General features: G+C 44.4%; 1 protein-coding gene across 1 annotated transcript in view; it reads right to left on the bottom strand.

Moving 5' to 3' along the window:
- The window catches only part of ELMO1 (engulfment and cell motility 1), a 475,397-nt gene that overhangs the window by 273,130 nt on the left and 185,573 nt on the right, over window positions 1-16,694 (bottom strand). The window contains exon 14 of the mRNA XM_044293583.1: window positions 13,516-13,620. Within this exon, the coding sequence (XP_044149518.1) occupies window positions 13,516-13,620 (105 nt within the window). The remainder of the gene's footprint in view (window positions 1-13,515; window positions 13,621-16,694) is intronic.

Below are 16,694 nucleotides of genomic sequence, written 5' to 3'. Positions count from 1 at the left end.
ATCTCTATTTTCTATTAAATCTTGTGCAACACCTAAAGGGTTAACAAAGTTTGTAAAATCAGTTTTGAATACCTTGAGGGGTGTAGTTTCTTAGATGGGGTCACTTTTATGGAGTTTCTACTCTAGGGGTGCATCAGGGGGGCTTCAAATGGGACATGGTGTCAAAAAAACCAGTCCAGCAAAATCTGCCGTCCAAAAACCGTATGGCATTCCTTTCCTTCTGCGCCCTGCCGTGTGCCCGTACAGCAGTTTACAACCACATATGAGGTGTTTCTGTAAACTACAGAATCAGGGCCAGAAATAATGAGTTTTGTTTGGCTGTTAACCCTTGCTTTGTAACTGGAAAAAAAATATTAAAATGGAAAATCTGCCAAAAAAGTGAAATTTTGAAATTGTATCTCTATTTTCTATTAAATCTTGTGCAACACCTAAAGGGTTAACAAAGTTTGTAAAATCCGTTTTGAATACCTTGAGGGGTGTAGTTTCTTAGATGGGGTCACTTTTATGGAGTTTCTACTCTAGGGGTGCATCAGGGGGCTTCAAATGGGACATGGTGTCAAAAAAACTGTCCAGCAAAACATGCCTTCCAAAAACCAAACGGCACACCTTTCACTCTACGCCCCGCTGTGTGGCCGTACAGTAGTTTACGGCCACATATGGCGTGTTTCTGTAAACGGCAGAGTCAGGGCAATAAAGATACAGTCTTGTTTGGCTGTTAACCCTTGCTTTGTTAGTGGAAAAAATGGGTTAAAATGGAAAATTAGGCAAAAAAATGAAATTCTCAAATTTCATCCCCATTTGCCAATAACTCTTGTGCAACACCTAAAGGGTTAACAAAGTTTGTAAAATCAGTTTTGAATACCTTGAGGGGTGTAGTTTCTTAGATGGGGTCACTTTTATGGAGTTTCTACTCTAGGGGTGCATCAGGGGGCTTCAAATGGGACATGGTGTCAAAAAACCAGTCCAGCAAAATCTGGCTTCCAAAAACCATACGGCGCACCTTTCACTCTACGCCCCGCTGTGTGGCCGTACAGTAGTTTACGGCCACATATGGGGTGTTTCTGTAAACGGCAGAGGCAGGGCAATAAAGATACAGTCTTGTTTGACTGTTAACCCTTGCTTTGTTAGTGGAAAAAATGGGTTAAAATGGAAAATTAGGCAATAAAATGAAATTCTCAAATTTTATCCCCATTTGCCAATAACTCTTGTGCAACACCTAAAGGGTTAACAAAGTTTGTAAAATCAGTTTTGAATACCTTGAGGGGTGTAGTTTATAGAATGGGGTCATTTTTGGGTGGTTTCTATTATGTAAGCCTCGCAAAGTGACTTCAGACCTGAACTCGTCCCTAAAAATTGGGTTTTTGTAAATTTCTGAAAAATTTCAAGATTTGCTTCTAAACTTCTAAGCCTTGTAACATCCCCAAAAAATTAAATATCATTCCCAAAATAATTCAAACATGAAGTAGACATATGGGGAATGTTAAGTCATCACAATTTTTGGGGGTATTACTATGTATTACAGAAGTAGAGAAACTGAAACTTTGAAATTTGCAAATTTTTCCCAATTTTTGGTAAATTTGACTTTTTTTTATGCAAAAAAAAATATTTTTTTAACTTTATTTTACCAGTGTCATGAAGTACAATATGTGACGAAAAAACAATCTCAGAATGGCCTGGATAAGTCAAAGCGTTTTAAAGTTATCAGCACTTGAAGTGACACTGGTCAGATTTTCAAAAAATGGCCTGGTCCTAAGGTGTAAAAAGGCTGTGTCCCTAAGGGGTTAAAGAGCTCAGTTCAGATTCTCTAGGAATGTCTACAGTGCCAAGTGATTGGCGCCAGGCAAATGTGGTTCCCATATTTAAAAAAGGATCTAGGTCCTCCACAAGTAATTATAGACCAGTTAGTTTAACTTCTGTTGTGGAAAGAATGTTTGAAGGACTCTTAAGAACCTATATACAGGATTATGTGACTGTAAATAATATTATAAGTGATGACCAACATGGGTTTACCAAGGACAATAGTTGTCAGACTAACCTGATTTGTTTTTCTGAGGAGGTGAGTAGTAGCCTGGACAGAGGGGCGGCTGTGGATGTAGTGTTTCTGGATTTTGCAAAGGCTTTTGATAGTGTCCCTCATAGACGTTTAATAGGTAAAGTAAGGTGTATAGGCTTGGAAAGTATGGTTTGTAATTGGATTGAAAACTGGTTATAAGTGGTGTACCCCAAGGTTCATTGCTGGGTCCTCTATTATTGATTTTATTTATTAATAATATCGAGGACAGGATTAATAGCACGATTTCTATTTTTGCAGATGACACTAAGCTGTGTAGTAATGTACAGCCTATGGAAGATGTCCATGAACTACAAGCTGACTTGAACACTGAGTGATTGGGCATCAACTTGGCAAATGAGGTTCAATGTGAAAAAATGTTAAGTTATGCATCTTGGTAGTAATGATCTCTGTGCATCATATGTCCTAGGGATGTAACACTGGGGTAGTCACTTACAGAGAAAGAGTTGGGTGTCCTTGTAGATGGTAGATTGATTAACAGCATACAATATCAATCAGCTGCTTTTAAGGCCACCAAGATATTGTCATGCATTAAACGAGGCATGGACTCGCAGAGCAGGGATGTAATACTACCACTTTACAAAGCGCTGGTGAGGCCTCATCTGGAATATGCAGTCCAGTTCTGGGCACCAGTCCAGAGAAAGGACGCAATGTAGCTGAAAAAGTACAGAGGAGAGGGACTAAACTGATAAGGGGCATGGAGGGTAATAGTTATTTAGAAAGATTAAAAGAATTACATTTATTTAGACTTGAAAAGAGATGTCTAAGCGGAGGGGGGGGGGGGGGGGGGACATGATTAACCTATACAAATATATAAATGTGCCATACAAAAAATACTGTGAAAAACTGTTCCATGTAAAATGCCCTCAAAAGACAAGGGGGCACTGCCTCCGACTGAAGAAGAAAAAGTTCAGTCTCCAGAAGTGTCAAAGCTTCTTTACTGTAAGAACTGTGAATCTGCGGAATGGACTTCCTCAGGATGTGGTCACAGCAGGAACAGTGGACAGTTTTAAAAAGAGTTTAGATTAATTCTTAAAAGTAAATGACATTAATGCTTATGAAAACGTGTAGAAATCTGAGTCTCACTTCCTTCTCGGATTTGTGTCCCCCCCTGTTCCTTGGTTGAACTTGATGGACTTATGTATTTTTTCAACCGTATTAACTATGTAACAAACCACAGCCCGGCACCTCCAAGTGTACATGTGGCCTAACTGTCCTTAAAAGGGTAATGCAAGAATTAGGGAAGGGGGGGGGTTTGCAACCCTCTCGACCTGGTTAGACCTCTATCGGGACGCTCACTTACCTGCTGTCTCCTTGCTACTTCTCTTCTAGGTCTGGACTGCTCCACTGGGCTCACTCGCTGGAAACATTCATTATGACATCTCAACAGCCAATCACTGGCCACGACAGAGACCAGATCCCCTTGCGTCATGTGACCATCTGTCATGATGTAAGGGAAGCCGGTCACCGTTGCAGCTAGTGATTGGCTGCAGACAATGTCAAATTGGATGTCTACAGCGAGGGCGCCCAGCAGAACATCATAAGGCTGGAGGACAAAGAGTGGTGAGAAAGTCTAGTCAAGTGTGTGAGTGTGTGTGTGGAGAGGGGGGTGTCTGTATGCAAAAGGAGATTTTTGTATAACTTACCAGTACAATCTCTCTTTCTCGCTCTTCATTGGGGGACACAGGAACCGTGGTATAGCTATGTCCTCTAGGAGACGTTTACACTAATAAAAGCCGTTAGCTCCTCCCCCGGCAGCTATACCCCCTCCAGCCGGGAGATAGAGCTTCAGTTTGTGTACAAGGTGTAGGAGAAGCAAGCCAACCAAAGAGAAAACATGGAACACCAAGCATGCCACAGGACCCAACTGGGTCCAAACCAGCAACAGCTACAACTGTGGCCAGACAACAATATTGGGTGTGTGCTATGTCCCCCAATGAAGAGCGAGAAAGAGATTTTACTGATAAGTTATCCAAAAATCTCCTTTTCTCGCCCATATTCATTGAGGGACACAGGAACCGTGGGACGTCCGAAAGCAGTCCACTGGGAGGGAAAAACCACAGACCCATGGAAGCAATAGTCCCTGCAGGCATCTAAGGACTGTCGCCTGCAAGACCCGCGACCCACGCAGCAACCGTCGATGCATAAGTATGCACCTGGTAATTTCTTGAGAACATGTGTAAGGAGGACCGGAACCGCCTTACACAACTGTGCAGCCGAAAGTGCGATTCCGCCTAGACCAAGAAGCGGTCACCGCTTTGGGATAGCGAGCCGTGACACCTAAGGGTGGAACCCTGCTCCGGCGAAGTATGCGTCAGCACTTGCAGACCGAATCCAATTTGCAATTGCCCATTGGATGCCGCCAATCCCTAGCGAGGACCTTCTGGAGAGAAAAGGGGGTCCGTACGCCGAGAGGGACTGGAGGCTGCTAACAATGAGTAGAGCTCTGACAACATTCATAATGTAACTCCCTTCCGTAAGGTGCGAAGGAAGGGACAGTGAAGGAAGGCTAAATTTGTCATTGTTATGGAAGTCAGAGACCACCTTCGGGAGAAGAAGGAATGAGCCGGAGAACTGCTGTATCATTGTGAAGAACCAGGAAGGGGATCTTGCAAGAGAGCACACCCAACTTAGACACCCGCTTGATGGATGCAATAACCACAAGAAAAACTACCTTCTAGGACAGGAGCCGGAGTAAGAACTCCCGCAAGGCTGGATTCAGCTAATTTATTGTAACCCCAGGGCTAGAGTGGTTGTGGATGGGAGCCTATCCCCTTCGTTTGCCCTATCACGTGGTACAAGGCAGGGATGCCCTCTCTCCCCATTGCTATTTGCAATTGCAATTGAACCCCTGGCAAATATAATAAGAAATGACAGGGAGATTAAAAGTTTTACATATGTGGGTGGAGAAGAAAAATTGTTGATGTATGCAGATGATATTTTACTTTTTTTGCAAAACACTGGGGAACAGTTCAATAAAATAGTAGAGATAATAGATAAGTTTGGGTTCTACTCCGGTTTAAATATTAATTGGGGTAAATCACACATGTTATTATTAGGAGAGGGGCAATTACAGAGAGACACACGGGTGCAGGTTTTAAAAAGACACGAAAATTTCAAATATCTCGGTATACAAATCTCCGGGAACATAGAAGAATATGAAAAATTAAATTTTCTCCCTCTAATAAAAGAATTAAGAACTAAAATACACATATGGAAAAGATTACCACTGTCAATGCAGGGCAGGGTAAATTTAATAAAAATGGTCTTCCTCCCAAAGATACTTTATGCATTGCAAAACGCCCCAGTAAGAATATCACAGAATATTTTTAAACTACTTGATAGATTAATGGGGGATTTTATGTGGAAGGGTGCGATCCCTCGGATAAAGAAGGAAGTCCTTCAGCTCCCAGTGAAAGAAGGAGGATTAGCGCTTCCTAATCTATTTTTCTACTATTTAATAACACAATACGGGAATATAAAGGATAGCTTAGATAGTGAGGTGGGTAGACAAGAAATAAATAGATGGGGATGGAAAGAAAAATTTAATCACTTAGAGGTGTTGGAGTCAGGTTTTTTTGGGAAAAAAAATACTAGTAATAGGATATTCAACCACTTAGAATATGTATGGGGGGAAATTAAGAGACTATTGGAGATTAAAGGGTTTTTGAAATATACACCGATATGGAAAAATCTTAATTTAAAGGAACTGGAAACAATAAGGGATTATATAGATTGGGAAAAAAAAGGAGTGAAATACCTAGAACAGATTTTTTTGGGAGATAAGCTGAAGGACTTTAATATAATGGTGTCGGAATTTGGGATCCCCCATAGGGACTTGTATAAATATTTCCAGCTTAGGAATGCATTGCGGATAGCGGTACAGGGGGATAGATACCGAAGGGAAACATCAGATACGTTAGATAAGTTTATTGCAGCAGGGGAAGGAGCTGGAATAACTGCAAGAAGATATAAGATCTTGATGGAGGAAAAAAGAAAAACAATTACAATGCTTGCCGCGAAGAAATGGCAGAAAGACTTAGTATCCTTCACAGAGGAAAAATGGAGCGATGCCCTTAGAAATTACGCGACAATTTCGGATAGGGGTTCGCATAAGATCTCACAATTTTTTATAATACACAGACTGCATCGGTCTCCATGGATGTTAAAAAGAATGGGGGTGAGACCAACAGACAAATGTTTAAAATGTCGGGAAGAGAGAGCTGATTTGATACACTGTTTTTGGAGGTGTCCCAAGCTTCATAGATACTGGACAGAAATTATGGAAACTGTGTTTTTGTTACTGAAGGTCCGAGTACCAAATGACCCAGTAATTTGTATTTTAGGGGCAACTGAACACTTGAAATTAAATAAAAATATACGATTGGTTTTAAATAAAGTATTATTCCAGGCTAGAATCCTGATACTTAGAAAATGGATAAAGGTAGATCCACCGACGGTGGAACAGTGGAGGAAAACAATAGACAAGTTAATTAAAGAAGAACGTGGGATGAAGAATTATATTAAAAAGTTTTCAAATCTCGACCAGGTCTGGAAAAATTGGGTACTCTAGGTTTTTTTTTTTTTTTTTTTTTTTCTTTTTTATTCTCTCTCTCCACGCGGGGGGTAATGGGAGGGTGGGTGCCGGGAGGTGGTTGGGAATGGGGTGAAAGAAAGAAAAAGAATAGAAATGAAAGATGAACAGTAACCACCATTTGTTAATAACTTTTTCATATGTATTGTTGGGATAATGTTGTGTTACGGAAGTATTTATTGTACGAAATGGAAATAAAAAGATTTAAATAAAAAAATAAATAAAAAAGAACTCCCGCAAGGGCTCAAGTGGAGAAGACTGGAAGGCTGAGAGAACTACATACAGACCCCATGGCTGTAAGTACGGTACAAAGGAACCGTATGTGCCCCTCCTAGAAGGAAGGTCCCCATGGGCACTAGGGAAACCAGAGTACACTGGCAGCTGCCCCAGGACAGAAGCGCCAACACCTGACCCATCAAGGAACTAAAGCTAAACCAAGGTCCAACCCTGAATGTAGAAGGATAGGACCGTGGGGAGCGAAAAAACAGGAAAGGAGGGGATGTCCCGGCTTTCACAGAAGCCCAGGAAGGACCTCCAGGTCCACAATAGATCCTGGGCGATACAGACTTCCTGGCCTGAATCATAGTGCGGAAGACATCCGCTGAAAAGCCTCTCCACGTCAGAATGGAGGTTTTAATAACCACGCCGCCATCAAAACCTGATGTAAGACGGGACCCCGAAAGAAGGTCGTCTGAGTGGCAGTGACCAAGGGACGTCTCCAGGAAGGAGAACGAGGTCAGTATACCACGCGTGACAGGGTCAACTTGGAGCGACTAGGATTTGTCGGAATATCCTCCATCCGGATCCTCCACAGAACCCTGGGAAGGAGGAGAAGAAACAGGTAAGGGGGGAGAACTCCCACCAAGGAGAATCAGGGTGTCCACGTCGCATGCTTCCGGAACTCTGGCTCTGGATAGAAAGGTGGGAAGCTTTTGTGTAGATACCGTTAGCACACCCAGACCAATGGAAGAGTCTCTGTAGGAGAAGGAATGTGGAGGGCGCCACAGCCCACCAGTCGGACCGGATCGTGCCTGGAATGGAAGGCCACCAAACTAATACCATGTGCAAATGCAGATGAGGGAATGTAGCAACGTAGGAATTACCAAGGCATGCGGAATGGCTATGAACCTTGAGCCAGAGGAGGAAAAGACAGGAGAAGAATAGGCTAGGTTTAAGCCCATTCCCCGTCTGAGACCGGCACTATACAGAAGTAGCCAAGGATTAAGGGCTGTGTAAAAAACGTCACCTGAGGAGGAAGCCAGGCAAGGGGACTCACATTGTATTGGTAGCCCCATACCCGCACAGAGGCCACCAAATTCAGTGTTAAAAGAGTCCACCACCTGACGAAAGAGCTGTGCAGAACTGTACACTGCTCCCACAGTAGTAGCCAGCGCTTGCCCAGTCAGTACAAAACTGAGGGGGAGGTCTGAGACTATCTGTAGAAGCCACGTACCATACTGCCCCAGTTCAGTAGAGCTAACCTTAAAACTCTACCTGGAAGGGCGCAGACCAGGCGTAACTGCCAAGCCAGTGCCAGGGTAGGAGCCCTACCTGAGGGCGATGTCCCACTGGAGTGACCACGAACTCGAGCATTAGAAAAGCTGCACCTGTGGAGCAGAACAAGCTGTAGGAGCTAAACCTGAGTGCCAGCATAACCACTTTCCCAGGGAAGGGGGAGTGGTGGATAGAGAATACGGATTCAGTGAAAAACACTTGATTCGCTAGAACGTACTTCCCATATATGTGCAATGGTGTACGCACTACATATTGATGTGGAAAAAAACATGACCGACTGGAACAACGGAGGTCCATGGAGATGGGGGATCTCTAGGACATAAAGTGATGCTAGGACCCACTGAGAAGACAGAGGATGTTATAATCACACGCAAAACCAGCACCAAAAGGAAGGAAAAGCCACCGGTGTCCACTGGTGGCACCCATATAGCATCAGGGTAAGCGTGCAGGGCACCTGCAAGTACCGACTGTTGCCACGTCCCCTTGGAAATAAGCAAAGGCACCTAGAGCCGTGGTGCCGCAGAATTGCAGCATCCGAAGATATTTAGTTATTCTCTGCTATTGGATCACTAGCGGAAGGGGGTAATGCAACAGAAGCACGGTGATGTGCAACACTCCGCCTATGGAAGGATAGTGCGACAGTCGGAACCGTATTCAATGGTAGTGCAATTAGCTACCTAAGAAAGGTGTAAGCATACGGCAAATACTAGCCAGTTGTAGGGAGAATACCCCACCTAGGAAGGGGGCGAATGCCCACGGCGAGAAGTAGTGCATATGGCGAGTCCTGTACCCTGTGGGAGTGCAATTGTTGCACCTAAGTACGGGGGAATGCATACAGCCCACATTGTAACCAGTGATAATGTCATTGCGCCATGAATGGATCTGCATATGGCAGGTCCCGAACCCCATGTCATCCACCTATGGCAGGGGATAATGTATAAGGCAGTTGCTGTATCCTGAAGTAGTGCAATTACGCCACTTAAGGAAGGGTTAATGCATATGACAAGTACTACTGGTCACCTTAGACGCAATATTCGGAGATTGCTTCGGACTCATGTCAGGGTCTGAATCAGTGATTCCCCCCCACCTCCCCCCCGGACGGACCCTCCCTGTGAGGGAGGGTGTGTCTGAGCGTAACACAGGGAGGAAGGGTGGGGTTGCGAGGAGAAAAGATGCGCTGTGTTCCGCTCGCGCGTAGGTCTATTCCTCAGAATCTCGCCCCTGGCAGCCGTGGACTGCGCAGGTGGGGACTTATATACCAAACTACCCAGGGGGTGGGATGGGAGCTTGTAGAGGTCCGTCATCCGGATTGCGAAGGCGGTGCAGTATCAATCAAGCGACTCCAGAGGTGGATTGCATAGGTGGAGAATTATCCCCCCAAACGACCCGGGAGGGTGGATTGGGAAGGTCAGAGGACCTTAATTGAATGGCGCCGGCAAAGAATTATCAACCAAATGACCCCAGTGGGTGGACTGGGAGTCCCAGCTGACCCCTACTGGATTACGGAGGTGGGGAATTATCAACCAAATGACCCAGGAGGGTGGATTGGGAAGTCAGAGGTCCCTTATTGAATGCGCTGGTGGAGAATTAACAACCCAGCGACCCCGGAGGGTAGATTGGGAATGTCAGAAGTCCTCTATTGAATTTAGCAGGTGGAGAATTATCAACCAAACGACCCGGAGGGTGGATTGGGAATTGCAGAGGCTCTCCACTGTAATGCGGAGGTGAGAATCATCAACGGCCCCAGAGGATGGATTGGAATCCTTCAGTGGTCCAGCACTAAATTGCGCAGGTGGAATTATCAACCAAATGACCCGGAGGGTGGATTGGGAACATCAGCTGTCCTCCACAGGATTTGCAGAGGAGGATAATTATCAACCAAACTGCTCGGAGGGCAGAGTGGCCCAGTGTGGTACTGCACAGACAGGGTGTCCTGCGGTAATGAGGGGCGGGGAGGGGGCCGTATGGAAGCACATCTCTTCTGAGGCGGGAAGGGGTTAAATTCCTCCACATGAGGAACATTGCCCCCCATGCCTCCTTAGAACTCTATCCCCAGCTATGCCGGCCAGGAAGGGTTAAGGTCATCTTCATGACCAGGGGCGGAGCTAGCAGGTCTCTGGGGGAGGGGGAAGAAGGGCGCAAAGTTTCCGCGCCGGAGCGCACCCCCCCAGGGGGACAAATTGCGGCCCAGCAAGCCACAAGGAGGCAACCCAAAGCCCCTGCGCAAGCCAATTATCGCATCGGCCGAACCGCAGAGGGACCAAGTACCGCAAAATGAGCCCGCCCAGCAACAGACGGGGTCTCCACCCCGTGGGCCGGGCAGACACCGGCGCGTCCAGGTAAAAAAACATGGCGGCCAGAACACCATGCGGTGCACGGCCGAGTCGTTCCTGGTGCCGTTTAACCCCTTCCGGAGCGGCGCGCTCGGTGTCCGCTCCGAATCGCTGGTCATGCAGTAAGTGCCGTCCAGCCCAATAGTTATTGTGATCTCCGCTAGCAAGCATCCCCTCTGCACTGAGTGCACAACAAGGTCTGGCCGTGTGCTCGGCCGCCATAGAAAAACGCCTGCCAGGCGGTTATACTGACATTAACCCCCTATGTGCCGCCCTGCTAGGGAAAAGAGTGCCGGGCTTCCTGGCTGAATAAAACCTGCCAGAGGGAGAAGAAGGGAATGGCTGCAGGGTGCTGGGCTAAGCCATGTGCCTTGTTAACCTCTGCATTACTGCCACCAGGTAGGGAGGGAGGGGTCGACCCAGGAGGGACATACTCACCTAAGTCCCATGTACTCACCTCTCTTCATCCTCTTTACGTACCTGTCGCCATTTTCACCCTTCCTCTGGTCCAGCAGGGTCACACCTTCAGCCACTGGCACAGTAGTGTCAGGAAGCTGGAATTAAGAGACTTCAACGGGCGACCCCTTGGCTGGCGGGATGCAGGGAGCGAGGCTGCCCTGGTCCACCTTGTCTTCTGTGGGGGAGGCAGCAGTGCGGGTGACAGATACTGGCGCAACTTGACCCCGGGAGAACAGGGAGGCGAGGCGTCCACTGTTTTCCCATCAGAAAAAGAAGGATAAAAATAAACTAAAATAAAAAAAATCTTCAGGAGATCCCTGCAGAGCAGGCAGGTCTCGCCTCTTATTGACACTAGAAAAAACTGAAGCTCTCTCTCCAGGCTGGAGGGGGTATAGCTGCCAGGGGAGGAGCTAACAGCTTTTACTAGTGTCAACGCCTCCTAGAGGACATAGCTATACCACGGTTCCTGTGTCCCCCAATGAATATGGGCGAGAAAACCCGCCTATTAACTCTCTTACTTTAATCTCAGCAGCAAAGCTCCAAGCCCCATCCAGGCCCTACAAACTCCTGCTAAAGATAATCCCTACCAGAATGCCCCAGACTTCATTGTATAGAATGCAATTCGGCACTGAGGCACTTTTTTCAGATTAGGAATTAGAAATTTGGCACTACCCGGTTAGATGAATTATCCAGTTTACTGTCAGTCATCTAGTGGCTGAACACAACTTATCCCTTTTCTAATAAGCAAAATCCTTTGATGCAATAACCTCACACACCAGATATGGGGCACAAAGCCTATGTGTGTAACTGGAAAACATTTTCAGCTTCTTGATTTAGGCCAATATAATTTTCCGTTGATACAATTCGCTTTCGGCAATAACTGTCACAACATGGAAGGAGAGATAACTGGAAAAACACAGAAATAAATGAAACATGTTGGGCCAGTGCACATGTGAATCTGGTAAAAGTAAGTGAACCTGACTAGAGCTTTATTACTTATGCAGAATATACAGCATCCCCACACTTTAAATAACAATACCCACACTCCATGCAGTTCATAGACCTGCTATTATTAGATTATAAAAAGACCTTTTGTGTGGGACATTCTTCAGTCATCCTCAGAAAGCAGAACATAGCCTATTTTTATTGATGCTATTCAGCTATAAATGCACCCTCTAGCTTTTCCGCAGTTCAAAAAGCTTCACTTAGATTGAAAGGTAACTGCGGGAGTTCAATGCCAGTTACAGAGAAAAAGAAGGGAAAAAAAATAATAAAGCATATCTCCGCTCTTATGTGCTGCTCACACCAGGCATTTTAGGAACAGTGCTGTGCATTTCAATCCCACTGACGAAATGCTTAAAATAGACCGGAAAAGAGAGGGGGGCTGCAGTAAATATGCCGTGTGCTTCATGCCATAGGTGACCTGCACACACCTACAGTCAAGGTAGTTTAATATAACAGACATTTGTATATTTTCGAACAGGTAGTTTATTCTGATGAATGGACCAGCTGAAGAGATTACATCCACCGCGTGCTTGAGATAAAAGAGGTCGCTTGTTTTGTAGAATGCCTGTGAGGACATTTTTATGCTTTGAAATCAATAATGTTCAGCTTCAATATAAACAATCAAGAGGTTGCAGTATGCAGCAGCCGACTCTTCAAACATGTGATCGGCGGCGGAGAGTAAGCTTCCCAACAACATAATATTAATGACCCATCTTATATTGTTGTTATCTCAATAAAATCCACTTAAACTCATAGGGGGATCATTTATTACGGCCGTGGAACACGGACAGGAGCGATCCGTGGTATCCCGGCCGAGCATCCTGCTGACAGCAGGAGTGCACGGCGTCATTTTTTGCTATGATGCCGTGCGCTTCGTGCCGCTGCTGCACTACAGTAATACACTCATATGATCTATACGACTGTATTACTGTAGTGCAGCAGCGGCATGAAGTGCACGGCGTCATAGCAACCAATGATGCCGTGCACTCCTGCTGTCAGCAGGATGCCAGGCCAGGATACCATGGACCACTCATGTCCGTGTTCCACAGCCGTGTGCAATTATATGTGACCCATTATAAGATGGGTCACATTTAATTATGTGGGTGTGCCACAGTTATGTAGAGGTGCATGCCTCTAAACCTTGACGCTTGGTTCCGCCAGCCGTGCAACATGGTTTAAACTACGCCAGCTCCCTTCCTGGCGTAGTTCAAGACCATTCCATGTCATAAACTGGTGTGGAAAATGGTAAACAAGACTCTCCCCGCAACCTGGAAAAGGGGGAATATTAGCAGATTTTGCTGCAAAACCCCTTTGCGACAAAATCTGTGCCTTAAATACGCCAATAAGTGGCGTACATTTCTTAATAAATGAACGCCATATTAGTTCAAATTAACGTTTTGGTGTAATAAACAAACATTGATTACTACAGTATTATAATATCATATGCAGCTGGACACTTAGAACAAACACAAAAAAAAAGGCACAAAACGAAGGTATTTTAATAAAAGCTAGAATAAAAAAGTTGAAAAGATCCTTACCCGTATATAAGCATCCTGCTGATGCTTTGCAAAGTACAGCATGTTGTCAAGGGCCAGCATTCCTGGAGGAGTGTGGGTAAAATCCAGTGCCGGATTTACATTGTTCTGCAAAGGAGGTTACAAATGTTAAACACCGAGAAACACAAGGTTAGATGGTTCATATTTAGCGCTCATTCAAATTGCAAAACTACAAAACACGAATACCGGGCCATGTGCATTCCAAATTTTGCGGAATGGAACTGCTGTCCCTTAATAGAACAGTCCTCTCCTTGTCCGTAATGCGGACAATAATAGGACTTGTTCTATTTTTTTTTTGCCGAACAGCCATGTGGACATGGAATGCATATGGAATAATATCCGTTGTTTTGTGGCCCTATTGAATTGAATGGGCTGTAAAAAATATGGAACGGACATGGAAAAAAGATATGTTCATGTGCATAAGCCCTTAGATACAGTTGAGGATTTCTGGATAGCTTATTATATATGTAAAAAAACTGCATGACAGTCGCTCCTTCAGAAAGCAGTACTTTCTGGACTGAGCGCTGCCAGACCGTAACTGTACTGAATTGTACTGACTGCATTATGAGAGTACAATTCAGTACAGCCGAGGCCGGGCTGGAATACACAGCATTATAAATAATTATAATGCCATGATTTTGTGTCACAGAAGTAGCGTTCGACCCGGTAAATACTTCTGTCACACAGAGCGCATTTAACAGACTAACTGGCCATTTTTAGTCCCTTTGCATAACTTTAAATTCACATCCTTTTTTTTTTTACCATGAAGTCCGTTTGTTATGCCTATAGCACATCAGATACCTTTCAAATTAGCACAGAATATTTCATATATTTATTCAAGTGCTTATAACATTACAACAGTCCAAGGCGGAGGTGGGATTCTAGCAGGAGACGGCTCATAATCAAGTACCTACTTTAAAGGGAACCTGTCACCTGGCTTTTGGGTATAGAGCTGAGAACATGGGTTGCTAGATGGCCGCTGGCACATCCGCAATACCCAGTCCCCATAGCTCTGTGTGCTTTTATTGTGTATAAAAACCGATTTGATACATATGCAAATGAACCTGAGATGAGTCAGAGCTTGAAAATATGACTCTTCTCTGGTCACACAAGTAAGATATGACTCTTATGTTAATTTGCATATGTATCAAATCGTTTTTTTTGACACAATAAAAGCACACAGAGCTATGGGAACTGGATATTGCGGATGTGTTAGTGGCCATCTAGCAACCCATGTCCTTAGTTCTATACCCAAAATCCCGGTGACAGGTTCCCTTTAAAAAGGGTACGGTAAAGTGACAAGTGCTGTGCTTTTTGAGTAGGATCCCTTTCTATTCATTAAACAGGTCTTAAAAACCCGCTCCACTGTGACAATCTGTAAATGCAAGCATGAACTACAGTACTTTTTAAAAGTTTTTTTTATAGTCTTCTAGTCAAGATTGAGAGGCATCATTAGATTTGACTGGTTGATAAATTCAGTTTCATAGCCTCCAAAATAGTTGACCTCAGGTGTATTTTAAAGGGAACCTTTCAGTAGTTCTTACCAAGATAAACTGCATCCAACATCTGATAGGGGCTGAGAAGGGCAGTACAAACATATATTTTATGAAGCTTTCTCCAGCAAGTGCTCACTGTGGGGCTTCACTGTGCAGTCTGCCAGAGGTATGGCTTAAAGGAGTATTCCCATCTGAGACAATGGTGGCATATTGTTAGGATATGTAACCCATTGCGTGATAGGAGTCACGCACCTATATCGAGAACGGAGCGTGGTAGGTGGTGGCTGAAAGACCCCGGGTCCAGCTACCACCAAGCGCTCTCCCCATAGTAGGGAATGGGAGCGCACAGCACTTGAGCGGCCACCGCTCCCATTCATTTCTCTGGGGCTGATGGAAATAGCTGAGCTAGCGCTCAGCTATTTTTGGCGGCCCCATAAAAATGAATTGAGTGCGGCTGTGCATGCTCAGTGCGTCTTCCACCACTTTCGGGGCTCCATTCTCGGTGTAAGTGCAGGTCCCAGAGGTGGGAGCCACACCAATCAGACAATGGGGGCATATCCTAGCAATATGCCCACATTATCTGAGATGGGAAAACCTCTTTAATAGACTGCCTGGCTGTGATTCTTAGAATAATGCTTTGGATTACCAGGTATTTCAAAGTATTTTCATTAAAAAAAAAAAAAAAAAAAATCCAAGTTTAACCACTTCAGCCCCCCTAGTTAAAACACCCTTAATGACCAGACCACTTTTTACAATTCTGCACTACACTACTTTTACCGTTTATTGCTCGGTCATGCAACTTACCACCCAAATTAATTTTACCTCCTTTTCTTCTCACTAATAGAGCTTTCATTTGGTGGTATTTCATTGCTGCTGACATTTTTACTTTTTTTGTTATTAATCGAAATTTAACGAAATTTTTGCAAAAAAATGACATTTTTCACTTTCAGTTGTAATTAATTTATTGTTCTACATGTCTTTAATAAAAAAAGAAAAAGAAAAAAAGTTGGGGTAAAAAAATAAATAAATGGTTTGGGTGAAAGTTATAGCGTTTACAAACTATGGTACAAAAATTAGAATTTCCGCTTTTTGAAGAAGCTCTGACTTTCTGAGCACCTGTCATGTTTCCTGAGGTTCTACAATGCCCAGACAGTAGAAAAACCTCACAAATGACCCATTTCGGAAAGTAGACACCCTAAGGTATTCGCTGATGGGCATAGTGAGTTCATAGAACTTTTTATTTTTGTCACAAGTTAGCGGAAAATGATGAATTTTTTTTCTCCTTACAAAGTCTCAAATTCCACTAACTTGTGACAAAATATAAAAACTTCCATGAACTCACTATGCTCATCATGAAATACCTTCTTTCCAAAATGGGGTCACTTGTGGGGTAGTTATACTGCCCTGGCATTTTAGGGGCCCAGATGCGTGCAAAGTAGTTTGAAATCTAAATCTGTAAAAAATGCCCTGTGAAATCCGAAAGGTGCTCTATGGAATGTGGGCCCATTTGCCCACCTAGGCTGCAAAAAAGTGTCACACGTGTGGTATCGCCGTACTCAGGAGAAGTGTTTGGGGTGTCATTTTTTGGGAAATGTGTTTTGGGGTGTCATTTTACATATACCCATGCTGGGGGAGAGAAATATCTCGGCAAAAGACAACTTTTCC

The sequence above is a fragment of the Bufo gargarizans genome, chromosome 5, assembly GCF_014858855.1.
Source record: "Bufo gargarizans isolate SCDJY-AF-19 chromosome 5, ASM1485885v1, whole genome shotgun sequence".
Taxonomy (NCBI): domain Eukaryota; kingdom Metazoa; phylum Chordata; class Amphibia; order Anura; family Bufonidae; genus Bufo; species Bufo gargarizans.
The sequence above is the reverse complement of the archived record's forward strand: the minus strand, read 5'-3'. Positions and strand labels throughout refer to the sequence as shown.